The sequence below is a fragment of the Cryptotermes secundus genome, unplaced genomic scaffold, assembly GCF_002891405.2.
Source record: "Cryptotermes secundus unplaced genomic scaffold, Csec_1.0 scaffold816, whole genome shotgun sequence".
Classification (NCBI taxonomy): domain Eukaryota; kingdom Metazoa; phylum Arthropoda; class Insecta; order Blattodea; family Kalotermitidae; genus Cryptotermes; species Cryptotermes secundus.
This window is the reverse complement of record NW_019724601.1, coordinates 1,086,719-1,100,928: the sequence shown is the minus strand read 5'-3', so window position 1 is coordinate 1,100,928 and position 14,210 is coordinate 1,086,719. Positions and strand designations below refer to the sequence as shown.

Sequence of the window (14,210 nt, the reverse complement as noted above, 5' to 3'; positions counted from 1 at the left end):
AGCACCTCTTGGGAATTCAAGGAGAAATCTCATCATTTTTATATAAGCTTTGTCATATTAACTTTCCCTGCATTCTCTTTTATTCCCTTCCAGACCTGCATGTTATTGAACTGTTCATTGAGACTGACATTTTATGTTATCTCCATGAATAACACACACACACAGAGTAAATCATAAACCATCTCCTTTATATAGTATACTACACCTTATGTAGTGACATTAGAATATTATTAATACACACAAAGTAGATACAATAGACTAGAATAAAAGACTGGTCTCCTATTCAAGACCTGCTTACATAACTTACATTCATGCAGTGAATTAATGCTTGACAGTTCATTTCTCTGGTAACCCAAAACTTTGTGATTTCAGAACTTTCATGTCACTGCGTGGTGTGTGATATTGAACACATTGCCTAAACCTATTGTTAAACCACTAACCAAAATTTATATTTTTTCTTAGGAGCATCTCCACCAATATATATACATACCATTCACTATAGGATATATATTAACATTTTGCTTTCCCCTGCTTCATGTTTCAGGTAGCAGCAGGAGTTCACCACACTCAAGAAGTGTTCGTGACTGGGATACATGGTCAGCTGCACATCCGTCTGTACCTGCTTTGCTTTTGGGAGCAATGCCCCCTTCTGCCTCATTACTAGTGTCTACACGTGGAAATGAAAGCCCAAAGAGCTTCATGTGTCCACGATGTGGCCGTGGCTACAAGCTAAAGAGCTCTCTTAGGAATCATGAAAAGTGGGAATGTGGCATGGAGCCACAGTTCCAGTGTCCATACTGCACGTATCGTGCCAAACAGAAAATGCATGTTGCTCGACACATTGAGAGAATGCATAAAGAAAAGATAGGGCTTGCATAGTAAAACAGATGGCTTGGTTTAAGAAAACAAATTTATTTATGTCTTCTGGGTAATGGTGCTGTATAGGCTGGTTTAAGTTTAGTGACAATTTGGAGGTTTTATTTCCAATTTCAGGTCAACAGGTAGGCCAAACAAGCATTATAAAGCTTACTCAGTGAACAAGCAAGCAGTATGCTTGCTGTTGAGCTTATTCTTTGACCCTGAAGATGGAAGCAGCATGTCTCTCAAAAATGTTGATAAACTTGTACCAGACTACAAGGTATCACATCTATGAAGACAGTATTCTTCATGGTCACCACTGCGAGAATGTGAAATCTCATACATTTATAAAGTTTGCTTTTGTTTCCTTTTCATTCATCATCTGATGTTGCTAAGCTAAGTTCAGTGATTCTCACACAATTTCTTGTATGTAGATTCACTATAAACAAATGTTTAATATGCTTATGACCATAACAGTCAAAATTAACAGCCTAATGCACTTTGAAATATGTTACTTCACAAAAAGAATGACAGTACAAATTATTAAACATAAACATAGTAAAATTTCCATTGCACATAGCATTTCATTGTTAATCCTTCCCATGTCATGTATGATATATTACACATTGGAGATTTTCCCCTGCACTTATTTTAGCATTCTGTAAGCATCTCTCTGTGTCATATACAGTACATTCTGCAACCTGCCATTCATTCACATTGCTCTTGTTCTAGTTTTTGTAAATAATCCTAGAGACGGCCAGAGGTGGCTTTTTACTGTACCCATATTGAAAGAAAAGACTGAATTTGGAAAATGTTAAGAGAATTTAGTAGTTGCGGTTAATTTTTATGACATCGGAAGGGTTAGTACAGGCTTTTCACAGACGTCCATAATCCATACATTCTCTTTGGCAGTAGAAGCTTATGATCATGTTGTAGGTTATGTTGCTATTCTCTGATATGACCTTTCTCCTTATTATTAAGTATTCATCAGGAAGGCTGGTAAGTGAAAACTATAGATAATACAGATAATGAAGCGAAAAAGCTGACAGAAGATACCACCAGATATTTCATACATGAGGGTTTCTTGAAATGAAACCTACTTGAGCATTGTTCTGGGTGAAGGAGTATGAGCCATTGATGTATCAGCTGTTGGATCTCCTGTGCAAAGAACTTTCTGGACTGCAGCTGGAATAATCACATCACTGGAGCTCAGCCAAACATGTGAATAGGTTTCATTTGAAGACCTCTCATACGTATAAATGTGAAAAACTGTAACAGAAGATGAGCATTTTTTAAACTTTGCCTCCTCTACAAAACTATAGTACAGCCTTTTGGGATAAAGGGGAATTTGACTGTATTAATATAGAAATCATATTTCTTGTATCTGATTCCACAGAAAGGCGTTCCTTACTCTAGTAATGCAAATGCTACTCAAAGTGAAATCATATAGACACAAAAGTAAAGCTTAGAGGTTTGTTATGAAAAAAGACAACATTGTTGACATTCATACAGAACATGCAGATACACTGTGTGGGCAGAATATATAGCAATTCAGTCCATACCTCACAGGAAACATTACGTCTCCTCCACAAAGCCCAACCGGTTAATGCTGCTTAGGGAAACAGCCGCTGTTTATTGTGGGAACCATACGGAACACACAGATACACTGTGTGGGCAGAATATATAGCAATTCAGTCCATACCTCACAGGAAACATTACGTCTCCTCCACAAAGCCCAACCGGTTAATGCTGCTTAGGGAAACAGCCGCTGTTTATTGTGGGAACCATACGGAACACACAGATACACTGTGTGGGCAGAATATATAGCAATTCAGTCCGTACATCATAGGAAACACATTACGTCTCCATAACAAAGACCAACCGGTTAATGCTGTTTAGGGAAACAGTCGCTGTTTATTGTGGGAACCATACGGAACACACAGATACACTGTGTGAGCAGAATGCAGAGTTTTAGTGTGTTAAAGCAGACATGCAGTGATCACTTGGCTTTAAAGGGTTATATATGTGATGTGAATGGAAACAGTCATGGTATAATTTTAGGGTCTATTGCAAGCAGTTACATGTACAGACTGAGGAGAAATGTAGTAAACCTTGGAAAGGATACTTGGTTTCTGGGCCAAGCCTTCTGAACATGAAGCAGGAAGCCTCCCCACTCAACCACGATGTTTGGTAAACAGGACAATTATACCAGCCATTGATGGTGATGGATGAGTATAGATCGTTGATGTATAGAAATTTGCATTAGTACCAGTCCACCACCTATCCTACATGGCCTGCTTTGGGATGGGACCTGGCCCTCAACGATAAGAAACATGTGACTGATTACCTGACCTGTGGAATAATTTAATTTTGTTGTTTACTGATATCAAGAACAGGATAGAGGATGAGCAAATCTTACATAACATGCCTAAAAATGAGGTGTAGAATAGCAATGAACTTGTGTGTTTCTTAACAGGGACATTTTGACCAGCTCAATAATTAGTAACTTCCCAAGTAAGTCCCAGAGCCACAGAGTTATTTATGACTGAAGAATTAGTCTTAGCATGCATTGCATTTATAAAAACATTCTGATTATCTTAACATCGGGATTGGTGATAGTGAATACAGTTAAACATTTGAATGATTAAGTACTGAGGAAAACTGAAGAATGTTGTCTTCTGTGATGTGATCCCATAGTCAGAGAGATCATTGCCAATGTTTTGGAGGAACCTGCTGCAGGGTAGAAGAGGTTCTACACTAGGGATAGAAGGAACCCATTCCTCTGAAACATTGATAATGATCTCTCAGACTATGGCATCATATCACAGAAAATAGTAATAGTAATTGTAATAGTAGGAAAGTAGTGTCTGCAAACTTGGAGTTCCCTCAAAATGCTTTGCAGAATACGCCATAGATCATTTTATTTATGGTCACTGAAGATACTTGACCAGTGTGACTCTATATAGTTTGGTGGAATAAACAAATAGCAGCATTTTGCAGGAAACTACTGCCCCCATTTTCAAGGTAGAGGAATGGAAGATGCATTTTTGATACCCACTGCCATGAAAACTTCAAATCTCATAACATATATGATGTTATTTAAAAGTATTATTAGAAAGCATAATTTTTGCCATATTACAGCTGTATACAAGCCAGCGTATGATAAGATTATGCTGCTTCTGTTACAGTGTTTTACAAATTGTGGGTAAAAGTTTGCCATTTGCCTTACTTGAATTGCTTCTCAAAGGAGGAGCATATATAGTTTTGATGTTGTTGACTGGAAGACATAAATATGCTCTGATTACTTGTGAAGTGTATAGCAAGTGGTCAGAAATTATTTGTGTATTGCTGTGTTACTTGTGTGAAGTTTATTATGTAATTATCACACTGTTAGATTGCATGAGAAAGAAATTTATATGTACAGTTACTGGCTGTCAAACTTGCAGGAATTGTTATATTTAATGTCTGTTGCGAGTATTTGTGTTTGAAAATGTGTTATGTATGAAAGTGCTGTGTTATTTTAAAGGAGAATGATTGATGTTTAGGTTATTTAATGATGTTATATCAGTTGCAGTAGGTACATAATGTCAAATGAGTTTTGAAGGTGGAAGTTAGGGTCAGTGATGAATGCTTCAGGTTGTGCTGTCAGACCACTGAAACTAGAGGAACATGAAAATAAGACCTAAAAGATTATGATGTATTAATATAAAAGTCATAAAACTCAACCACAAAGATAAGTTTTCTCCATTCGTAAAAGTTCAGATATTTCACTTGGAATCATCTTGTACTGTGTAGCTTATATGTTACAGGATGAGGCAAGGAAGGTGGGTAGATTCACCACTCAACTATAGGCCCACCACTGCTCCACACATGCATCAACATAAAATTGAGACAAAAAGTATTGTGTATACATTTCAGCATTACCTGGTTACTAGAGCAGGATTTTCTGTTTGGTGAAAATTTGTTTTAACACCATTAGTCAGAACTTTAATTCTTATAGTTCCAATCCATCAGTTTAGTTTGTCATATGTAATTATAATGTATAAAAGTTTCCTAAGAATTTCAACTAATGGGGAATAAAAACTCCCTCCAAATGTTTCTCGACTATGTAATTGAGATAATATTTGAACAGATGTCACATTTTGTCATATGTATCAATTGTATAAAGGCCAATATTTTCAACACTTGGCACTTTCAGGGTTAAAGCTATATCCCCTGTATTGACCTTCAGGAACTGAGTGGAACCACAAAAAAAATGCCAGTCGAGATTGCCTCTTCCCTGGGAAGAATATCAGTGAAGAACGCCTTGAATACAAGTTAATTTTCTTACCGTGCTCTTGATGGAAGTTGAAGTGTTTGAGATACCTCATAGAGGAATTGTATGGATGTAAAGTTTTGTTACTTCTGCAAATGTATTACACCGGTATAATTTTTATCATAATTTTATTTGGGGTTTTGTTTAACATTTATTATTTATTTTGACACTTAACAAATCTGTTTGGGACAAGACAATGTCAAGATTACTTTTTTCTTGAATGTATGTAGTCTAGTTGAAATTTACTAATGTACTGAGAGAGAAAAGCATGCCATTTGCTTGCTTGGTTTGCTCTTCTGCACAGAAGATGGTGGCACAGTAGGGTCCTCTGAAACGCTGGTAATGATCTATTTGTCTGCATGGCATCACATCCCAGAGGAGATTAATCTTAATAGTTACTACTGTGTGGACCCCAAATCTCACAGATGTTTTGTCATTTCCCAGTGCCATAAGTGTTTGTCACAGATGTATGCTGGAGTTCTGGTAAAAAAGAAAGAAAAAAAAACAAAAAAAAAACATGATATTGTAGTAAAGTGATATAATGCAGTTTGATATATTGGGGAGTTTGGTCATGTTCCACAGCACAAGGAATATAAGGTGTTGTATTGATAATAAAAGTCTCCATCCAGTAACCATAGGTTTTTTTTTTTGTTTATGAATGATTTCATATTTCATGTTTATAACTGTTGCTTCTTACTAATTAATTGATTCAGAGAAAAGAAATCAATTTCTGTAATAAATACCAATAGTTGTTCCCTTTAATGGTATGCTGTCTTTTACTATAAAAGTTTAAGTGAAACTATACTGAGGCCATCTAAAGAAGTCACATAAATGGTGGGGAAGGCAGTGCTCAATGCTTCCCATTCTCTCTGTGTTGTAGTACCCTCCAGTTCCATGTGGCATGTGCCAACCAGCTCAAAGTGTCATATGGTTATCAGTGCCAGCATTTCTGTGAACAGAATGTGGTGAAGTACACCGGAGGAGCGAACATAATCATTTGAGATATATGTGGAGAGAGTCATTTCATTGGACTTCTTTCCATGCATTCAGTACAGAATTGTATAGGTTTGACCTATTATAAAACAATACATAACTATGTTCTCTCAAGATCTATTTTATGTTGGCTATCCACTTCAGTCTGGGAGTCGGTGTTAGAAGGTAATCATGTGGACACATACCATTAACTGGTTTGCGTATGGATCTGTATTTGTATGTTCACTTGTGTTTCATTTATTTATCGTATCATCAATTCATTAAAATTTAAAAAAGAAAATCACTAAGCCTGACAACCAAGTGCTGCCTTATATTCTTTATAATGATATGGTTTTGTCATATTGAATAAATCATTGATTTCATATTTACTAGAAACTTGATACAGTGCAAGTAATAATTTGATCTCATGCATTGTTCACTTAAAAACAAAATGAACATATTGTGTCAAAATCTCAGTGCAGGAATAATTTATTTATAGAAGTTGTGATTGTTCATATATAAGTTTTTTTATTTGTAATCTAGGTTCTTGGTTATGTAAAATATTTACTCATTAGACCCTGTAGTAATAGGACAAATGTGTGACATGGATTCTTCTGTCTATTGATGCCAACTGCTACCTCATATGTTGGTTGTTACATACCTGATTTGTGTCTTGATGGTTTATCTTATACCAAAATTATTCTAGGCTTTCTGAACATTGTGCATTATCTAGTATTCTGTAGGATCGCAGTGTGTGTGAAATTGGATCTGTTTTCTTCCTCAATTGAAAGAGCAGGTTGGCACATACTCCATTGTGTGTGTTAGAAAGAGCCAATCCTGGTCACAGTTCCAGTTCCACTGCTGTTTCAAACAGAATACATTGTTTTGGAAAGTCAGCATGTTTCTGTCCTCAGGTGGAAATGTATGAAGGTGCCTACACAGTTTGGTCATAATAAGAATTTTGAGCTATGCAGCTGCCCTTATGGCATTAGCTGTGGGATGCCTCTATATGCAGTGTCACATCCTTTTGTACTTAGTATACTCTTTTTTGTCAATGGGAATATATATTCATAAGATAGTCATAATAAATAATGAATTACATTATTTAAATACAGCTTATTTTAAGAGAAATATATCTGAGGAACAGGACTATTTGCTACTATGTCTTACAGGTAACTTGGGTCTAGCACTCCCATGTGGGAATGTATGGTGTCAAATCATTTTTCATTTTGTGACAGCATATTGAGGTAATCAGCAAATGAAAGGATGAATGCTTAATACAGCTGTAGTTACACTCATTTTAATAATTTGATATTATGTAGGACCATTTTCTGTTTCATGTGAGACTGCAGTGCAGACGGTCATGATGTAAATGTTCATGAAAACCTCAAATCTCATATGGAGAAGCAACGTTTTTATTGTGATGGACATTTGCCCCTGCCCTCAAATGTTGCTTCCCGCATACCGGTGAACTCAAGGAGCAGTTGATTATTTTATTCTCTAAAAGTCTTTCAAAGATACATATGTGGCCTTGACAGAGTTCTTTAAAAGAGCCTTTTAAATGTATTTAATAGATCTGAAGATGTTATTGTTGCTGAAAGATCAGAGGCTTCAATGGGTTTTTATAATGGACCAGTAACCCACGTACACAAAACGATCATACTCATAAACTCAGAGGAGTATTCACCTATTCACATTCATAAGTGTACTTAATACTCTGAAGCTATGGGCAATTATTATTACCAACTTGTTTCTGTACAAAACATGAAGTTTGCTTGAAGTCATTCCTGGTACCATCTCTGAGTAACATTTTGTAGTGTAGTAAACTGGGTAGGCTGCTAGTGACATCTGGAAGCCCATGAAGAAACTTGTTGCTATAAAGATTACTGTTATCTGGGATGTGATGCCATGCATTCCAGTAGGTCAACAGTATTTTGGAGGAATATACTGTTGCGTTCTTCAGGATTGAAGGGTAAGCCAAGCAAGAAGCAAGCAGGAAACATTAAATAGGCAGCAAGCAAAGAACTGAGCTTATTCTTCCAGCCTGAAATGGAAATAGTATATTCCTCCGAAACACTGGTGAATGTATACTAGACTCTGCAGTGTTACAACCCAGAAGGTGGTTATCTTCTAACCCACCACCATGAGAAGAACGTGAAGCCTTAACTATAAAAGTAAAGTTGTCCCTGTGCTTAAGTAATTTAGTACTGTGGTGGAGTGGATGTATAGATCCACATTTTCTTGACCTCAATACTAGTTGAAGGTGAGTGGTCAGCTTCATGCCCCCGCCATTTACTTCCTGGGGAAGAGGCCCTGGTATCCATTTTATAGGCGGCTGGGTGGACCCAAGAGCCAGTCTAAACAAATTGAAGGAGGGAAGATTCTTGACCCAGCTGGGGTTCAAACTCTGACCCCTTGGTCATCCAGCCCATAGCCAGTCACTATACCGGCTATGTTAGCATGGCTCCGCCTACCTATTCTTTACTAATTTATTATTATAATTGATAAATAATGATAACAATTGGTCTCACTTTTAGTGTGATGGGTTCCTAGATTAGGCTGCCTGAAGAGTGGAAGGAAGTGGCTGGGCTAACTACAAATGAGTTCATTCATGAAATCAGCCTGGAACTGATACCAAGGGTCTGTGTCTGTACTGTCAACTGTACAAAGTTCGGTTTTCAGTTGTGTGATTTCAGCGTAGCATTTCAGTCACTATTTAGAGGTTGTGCTAAGGGCAGCTAGCAGCTGGGAAAGCTTAAGAATTTTATTTTTGAAAGAACACACTGCCACAGAATTGCGCGTGTTTGTGTAGCAGCAACACCCTGGTCTCATTTGAGAGGTGCTCGGATTGCATCTCGGCCAGGACCCTGGCTATTGTGACTGAAGTTTTCTGTGGTTTTCCTCACTCCCTGCAGGCAAATGTCAGGATAATATGGCCATTAGGTTATGACCGTTTCCTTCCAAGTCCTTTCCAATTCATTATCCAGCTGTCATCCTACCATACAGTGGGTGCATAGTGTAGCTACTGACAGTGCTGTGAAATAGCATGTGAGAGAAAATTAGCTTGGTGTCTCAGTTTGTGACTGCCTCTGTGGCCTAGTGGTTAGGGTTCCTGGCTACAGATCCAGAGGTTCAGGTTCGATTCCTGGCGCTACCAGATTTTTTTTCTGAGAAGTAGTGGGTCTGGAACGGGGTCCACTCAGCCTTGTGATGATAATTGAGGAGCTATTTCAATTAAATAGCAGCTCCGGTCTAGAAAACCGAAATTAACTGCCATGGGGATTCGTTGCGCTGACCATGCGACACTCTCTATCTGCTAAAGTTGACACTAACTTCGCTGAAAAGTGGTGGTTGCTCGGTCGGTATAGTTCACTTGCGGACTGAAACCACGGGGTTTGTTTGTTTGTCTCAGTTTGTAGTCTGATTTCTCTGATTTGTGTTGAACGTCAAATGGAGCACTGTTTAAATAGGAGTAGCAGAACTGCTCTTGATGTTTCAGTGCCATAAGCCTTTCACTCGGTATGGTATGCTGTCTCCAGAGCTATTTGGTGAATGAAGCTTTTTATGTAGTTAATACCCAGGGTTTGGAATGAGGTGCATACATATGTAGGTCCTAGTGTCATTTATGATTCAATCATTTGATTCTACTCCGTACTCTCAGTACAAATCCAAGTATACTCAGTTTTATTGCTTTTAGTAACATGAAGAAGTCAGACACATTTAAAATTAAATATAATGAATATATGAATGGTAAGCTTTTTCAGCTACAGAAGCAGGAAAGATAAATTAATTCAGTTGGTTTCAAATGATATTTGTTTTATATAGACATTATAAGAGATTTGTGTTTCCTTATACATGAGGTAAAGAAACACATGTTAAGGGTTAAATAAGTTCATTAGAGGTACCTGTTTTATAGATGTATATTTTTTAATGAAACTGCCAAATATTTAATTAACATAAAATTGGAGTATACATGACTGGAGGTTTAACTGGAACAGAGCTGAAATATGGAACTGATCTTACATAAAAGTACAGATTATCCATTGTCACATCATTGATTTGTTTTATTACATACAGTTCATTAATCTTTACTATAAAATACATGTATAATCAATCCCATACTGCAGAAGTATAATTTTTATAGTGTATAACATGTTTTAGTAGAAATATGACTGGCTGCACTGTCGGGAACACAAAGCCTTTCATAACTACAATAAAAGTTCAAAACCAATATTCTTTTATACAGGTCTTTTTTTTTTACATTTATTTGTATATGTTAGAGGCCAATGTGTGTATTAATTTTGTTACTGTGCTTATGATTTTTACCTATTCTTCTGAAGAATGTATTAAAATTACATTTAAATTTTCCATTATGTAGCTGTAATTGTTTCAAAGTTAGGTCTTAGGTGTTTTGTAAACTACAGTCTATATTAAAAACTATTAACTGTTGGTTCATAAGAGATTTTCTATAGGGAATTCAGTATAATTAACATAATAATTAATTATTAATTAAGAAGAAAAGTTTTGATATTATGGGCTTCAGGCATGAAATATATATTTTATTGATATTATATAAAGGTTTTCACACGGATTTATGAAGTTATTTGTGTAGTTTACCTTACTAAGAAATAAAATAATTGATATAAATTTGTCTGTTTACATTTCTGGAACCTGGATGTCTTTGTAACTTGTGTTTCATTGTGGTAGTTGTACTTTAGGTTTTATAGTGATGGATTTTACTTATCTCATGCCCTTGATATAAGGTTGTAAGGTGTTTACTTGTTTAATGTTCAGTTTCACTGATTGCAGGTGAATAATCTTCTCATCTTTGTGGATAAATCATCTTAATAATATGAGTTGGGACTTCAAAATTCTATTTTTAATGTCTCCGTGATCATGTGATTGTTCATTTAGTACCTTTATACATCATGTAAGAATTCTCAGTAAATACATACTCAGCTCTAGAGACTGATGTTTCTTCCTCAGCCTCTTAAGGCCATGAGACTTACCTGGAACATGCATTGTTTGGCCTGTTAGGTTGAATCATTGATATTGAACATTAAACACAAGAGAACCAGTCAAGGAAGATTCGCTGGGAGTTCTAATGTGTATTGTATGGGACCTTGTGAACACAGTAATGCGCCATCATATTCCATGAAAGACAGTGAATTTCTTGATCAGCTGAGTGATTGTTAGCTTCTCAAGAAAGGCTCTGCTCCCTTGAGTTAGTTAAATATTGCAAACAATATGATAGTACAGACATTTGAGGTTACTTGTAGATGGTTAAAGGCATAGTATAATTAGTCTTTTTGTTAACCTGTTACAAAATTGGAGTTATTTTAAGGGAATTTTGTGTTATAAATGCTTTTGTAACTCCTTATAAGGAATATGTTTGGTGTGCACTAATATGGTTTTTTTCTTCTGCTTTTTGCTTCAGCAGGCAGTGCTGAAATGATCTCCCAACAGGACAGAGGAGAAGAGCCTTATGCACGTGAAGTGGACGTGAAAGCCGATCCTGATTACGAGCTGATACAACCTATGAAAGTAGACAAGACATTTTGTGTTTCTGATTCAGATACTGTAGAAGACACTCATTTAAGTAATGATTCTGATAATAGTAAAAAACTTGTTGAAAAAAGATTTACTGCTGCTAAAAAAGTAAGTACAAGATCAAGTCCAAGACTGGCCCAGAAGGCTCAGAAAATGTTACAACCAAGAAAAGGAAAAGGAGTAGCGAGGTCAGAGGTGCCTAGCATGTCAAACAAACAGATACCTTCAAAACTCAACTTCAGGCCACTTCAGCCAAAAAATAGTTCAGTAGAGGAGCAAGAAGCAGCTAGTAATATTGATCCAACCAGAATGCCAACAGATCCTAAAAACCCACAGCCAAAGGGTAATAAATCAAGCTCCACGATAACAGTGTTGCAGCCATATGAACCTTCTAATAGCATGGTATCAGCAGGAAGTGTGAGATATATAGGAGGTATATTGTCATCACGCAAGTCAGAGATAGAAACATCAACCTCTGTGCCCACTGTCCCACCTGGGAAAGTGCCAATATGTAGATTGAGAGATATATTGTCATCACACAAGTCAGAAAAAGAAAAATCAACCTCTGTGCCCACTGCCCCACCTGGGAAAGTGCCGATATCTAGATTTAAGAGTTCTTCAAAAGGACAGATGCAACCAATGACCACTCCATCACAACTTCAGGCTAATCTTTTGTCCACGGGAAACATGGAGCAGTTGCAAGCATTCTTATCTTCTTTGGCTGGGTCTGGACAACTTCAGACTATCATGTCATCCACTAGTTCACTAACGGCAAATAAACAAATCTCATCCAAAACTGAAAGCAAGGATAAAGGGGAGGCTTTGGTGGATGCTATGACTAAACCAAAGCATGATGTTTTAGTTACAAGATCAAAACATTCTCTAAAACTAAAGCAAGTGTTAAAATCTTCAACAGTGGGAACAAACAGGACATTAACACCTAGTGGGAAAGTTGTTGTTAGTCAAAAAGAACAACAGTTTATCAGTCCAGGTCAGATCAAAATGACAACGCCTTCATCAAACAATCCAAATCCAGATGCTGTAAATCCATATGGACAACTTCGGGCAGATCCCACAACCTCAATATCTGGAGACCTGGGACAACTACAGATCCCAGTGCCCACCAGTTCTGTTGGCCAGATACATACAGTACAACTGCCCTATACTGTGGGTACATCCCATAGTAATTTTCAAGCTATGTTGCCACCTTTCCAGGCAGTTCTTCCATCAGCAGCTGGAGGCAGTCAGATGTTTCAGTTTCAGCCTGTAATTTCTCAAGTACCGAGTGGTCAGATAAACACACTGGTACCCCCATCAGGAACCCACATTCAGTTACAAGCAGTTATTCCATCTACTGGAATGTACACTGTCATTAACAGGCCTACGTAGTAATTAGTTACCCTTCATGTCATCCTCAGGCGATCAGTTGCAGTGTCAAAAATTCCACTGTAACACTTCACCCCCATGAAGTATACACCTGTATAGAAGAAGTACTAATAAAGGTAACTGTCTTCTGAGATGACATACCATGTAGTTTGGTAGAAGTTTACCAGTGTTTTGAAGGAAGATACTGCGTCCATCTTCAGGGTCAGAAAGTAAGGCAAGCAAGTTACCAGCAAGAAACAGGCAACAAGCAGAGTGCTCTACTCAGAGGCTTCTCTCTTGCTGGTAACTTGCTTGGGCTTACTCTTCAGCCCTGAAGATGGAGGCTGTTCGTTCCTGCAGACATAGATGAATTTATACCGACTAAACTGCCTCAAGGCCGGTCACGGTAGCCAATCGGTCTAAGGCGTGCACTGTCTTCGCTCGCTTGGAAACCGGGATCGTGGGTTCGAATCCCACTCAGGGCATGGAAGTTTAGTTTGTGTGTGTGCGTTTTCCTCTGTTTGTATACAGGTAGAGGCCTTGCGACGAGCTGATCACCCGGCCAAGGAGTCCTACCGAATGTGTAAGATCTGGAAAAACCGAAGTGAACGGAGAAGTTCATGGAGGTAGGCCTAGGTCCACTGGGGCTGTATGCCAAGGAAAAAAAAAAAACTTCCCAAGTTCCAGAAGATTTTATTCTCCATAGTCACGGTTATGAGCACCTCCATCCAGAATTGGTAGTCAGTTTATAATATGTTTGTTTGTTTCGTCCCACTGGTATGAAGCGTATGCTTATACGGTATGCAACATAAATAAATTTATCTGCTAGAAAATGAAAGTGTGTAATGGGACTCATAGTTGTACAAATAGCCATTATTGTTAAATAGTGGTATAAACCAATACATGATTGATTGCTCTTCATGTGCTCTGAATAATGAACATGCCCCATTTTGTCATTACATCTAATAGCTTAAAATTTACTAGGCCTATATGTTTATTATTATTATTATTATTATTAGTAGTAGTAGTAGTATAGCAGTAGTAGTAGCAGCAGTAGTGGTGGTGGTGGTGATGGTGACGGTGATAGTAGTAGTAGCGTAGTAGCAGCAGCAGGTAGTAGTAGTGGCCACTCATCTCCATATAGTGCTGA

The 14,210-nt window shown here is 37.5% G+C and overlaps 1 protein-coding gene across 4 annotated transcripts in view; it reads left to right on the top strand.

Annotated features, from left to right (window-relative positions):
* The window catches only part of LOC111862456 (longitudinals lacking protein), a 595,591-nt gene that overhangs the window by 540,403 nt on the left and 40,978 nt on the right, over nt 1-14,210 (top strand). The window contains exon 5 of one of the 4 annotated variants that reach the window (XM_023847865.2): nt 11,583-13,462. The exons of the other annotated variants lie outside the window; for them this stretch is intronic. Coding sequence (XP_023703633.1) covers nt 11,583-13,084 — 1,502 coding nt within the window. The 3' untranslated portion in view covers nt 13,085-13,462. Of the gene's footprint in view, nt 1-11,582; nt 13,463-14,210 lie in introns of those variants that run through there. 4 annotated transcript variants of the gene reach the window in all.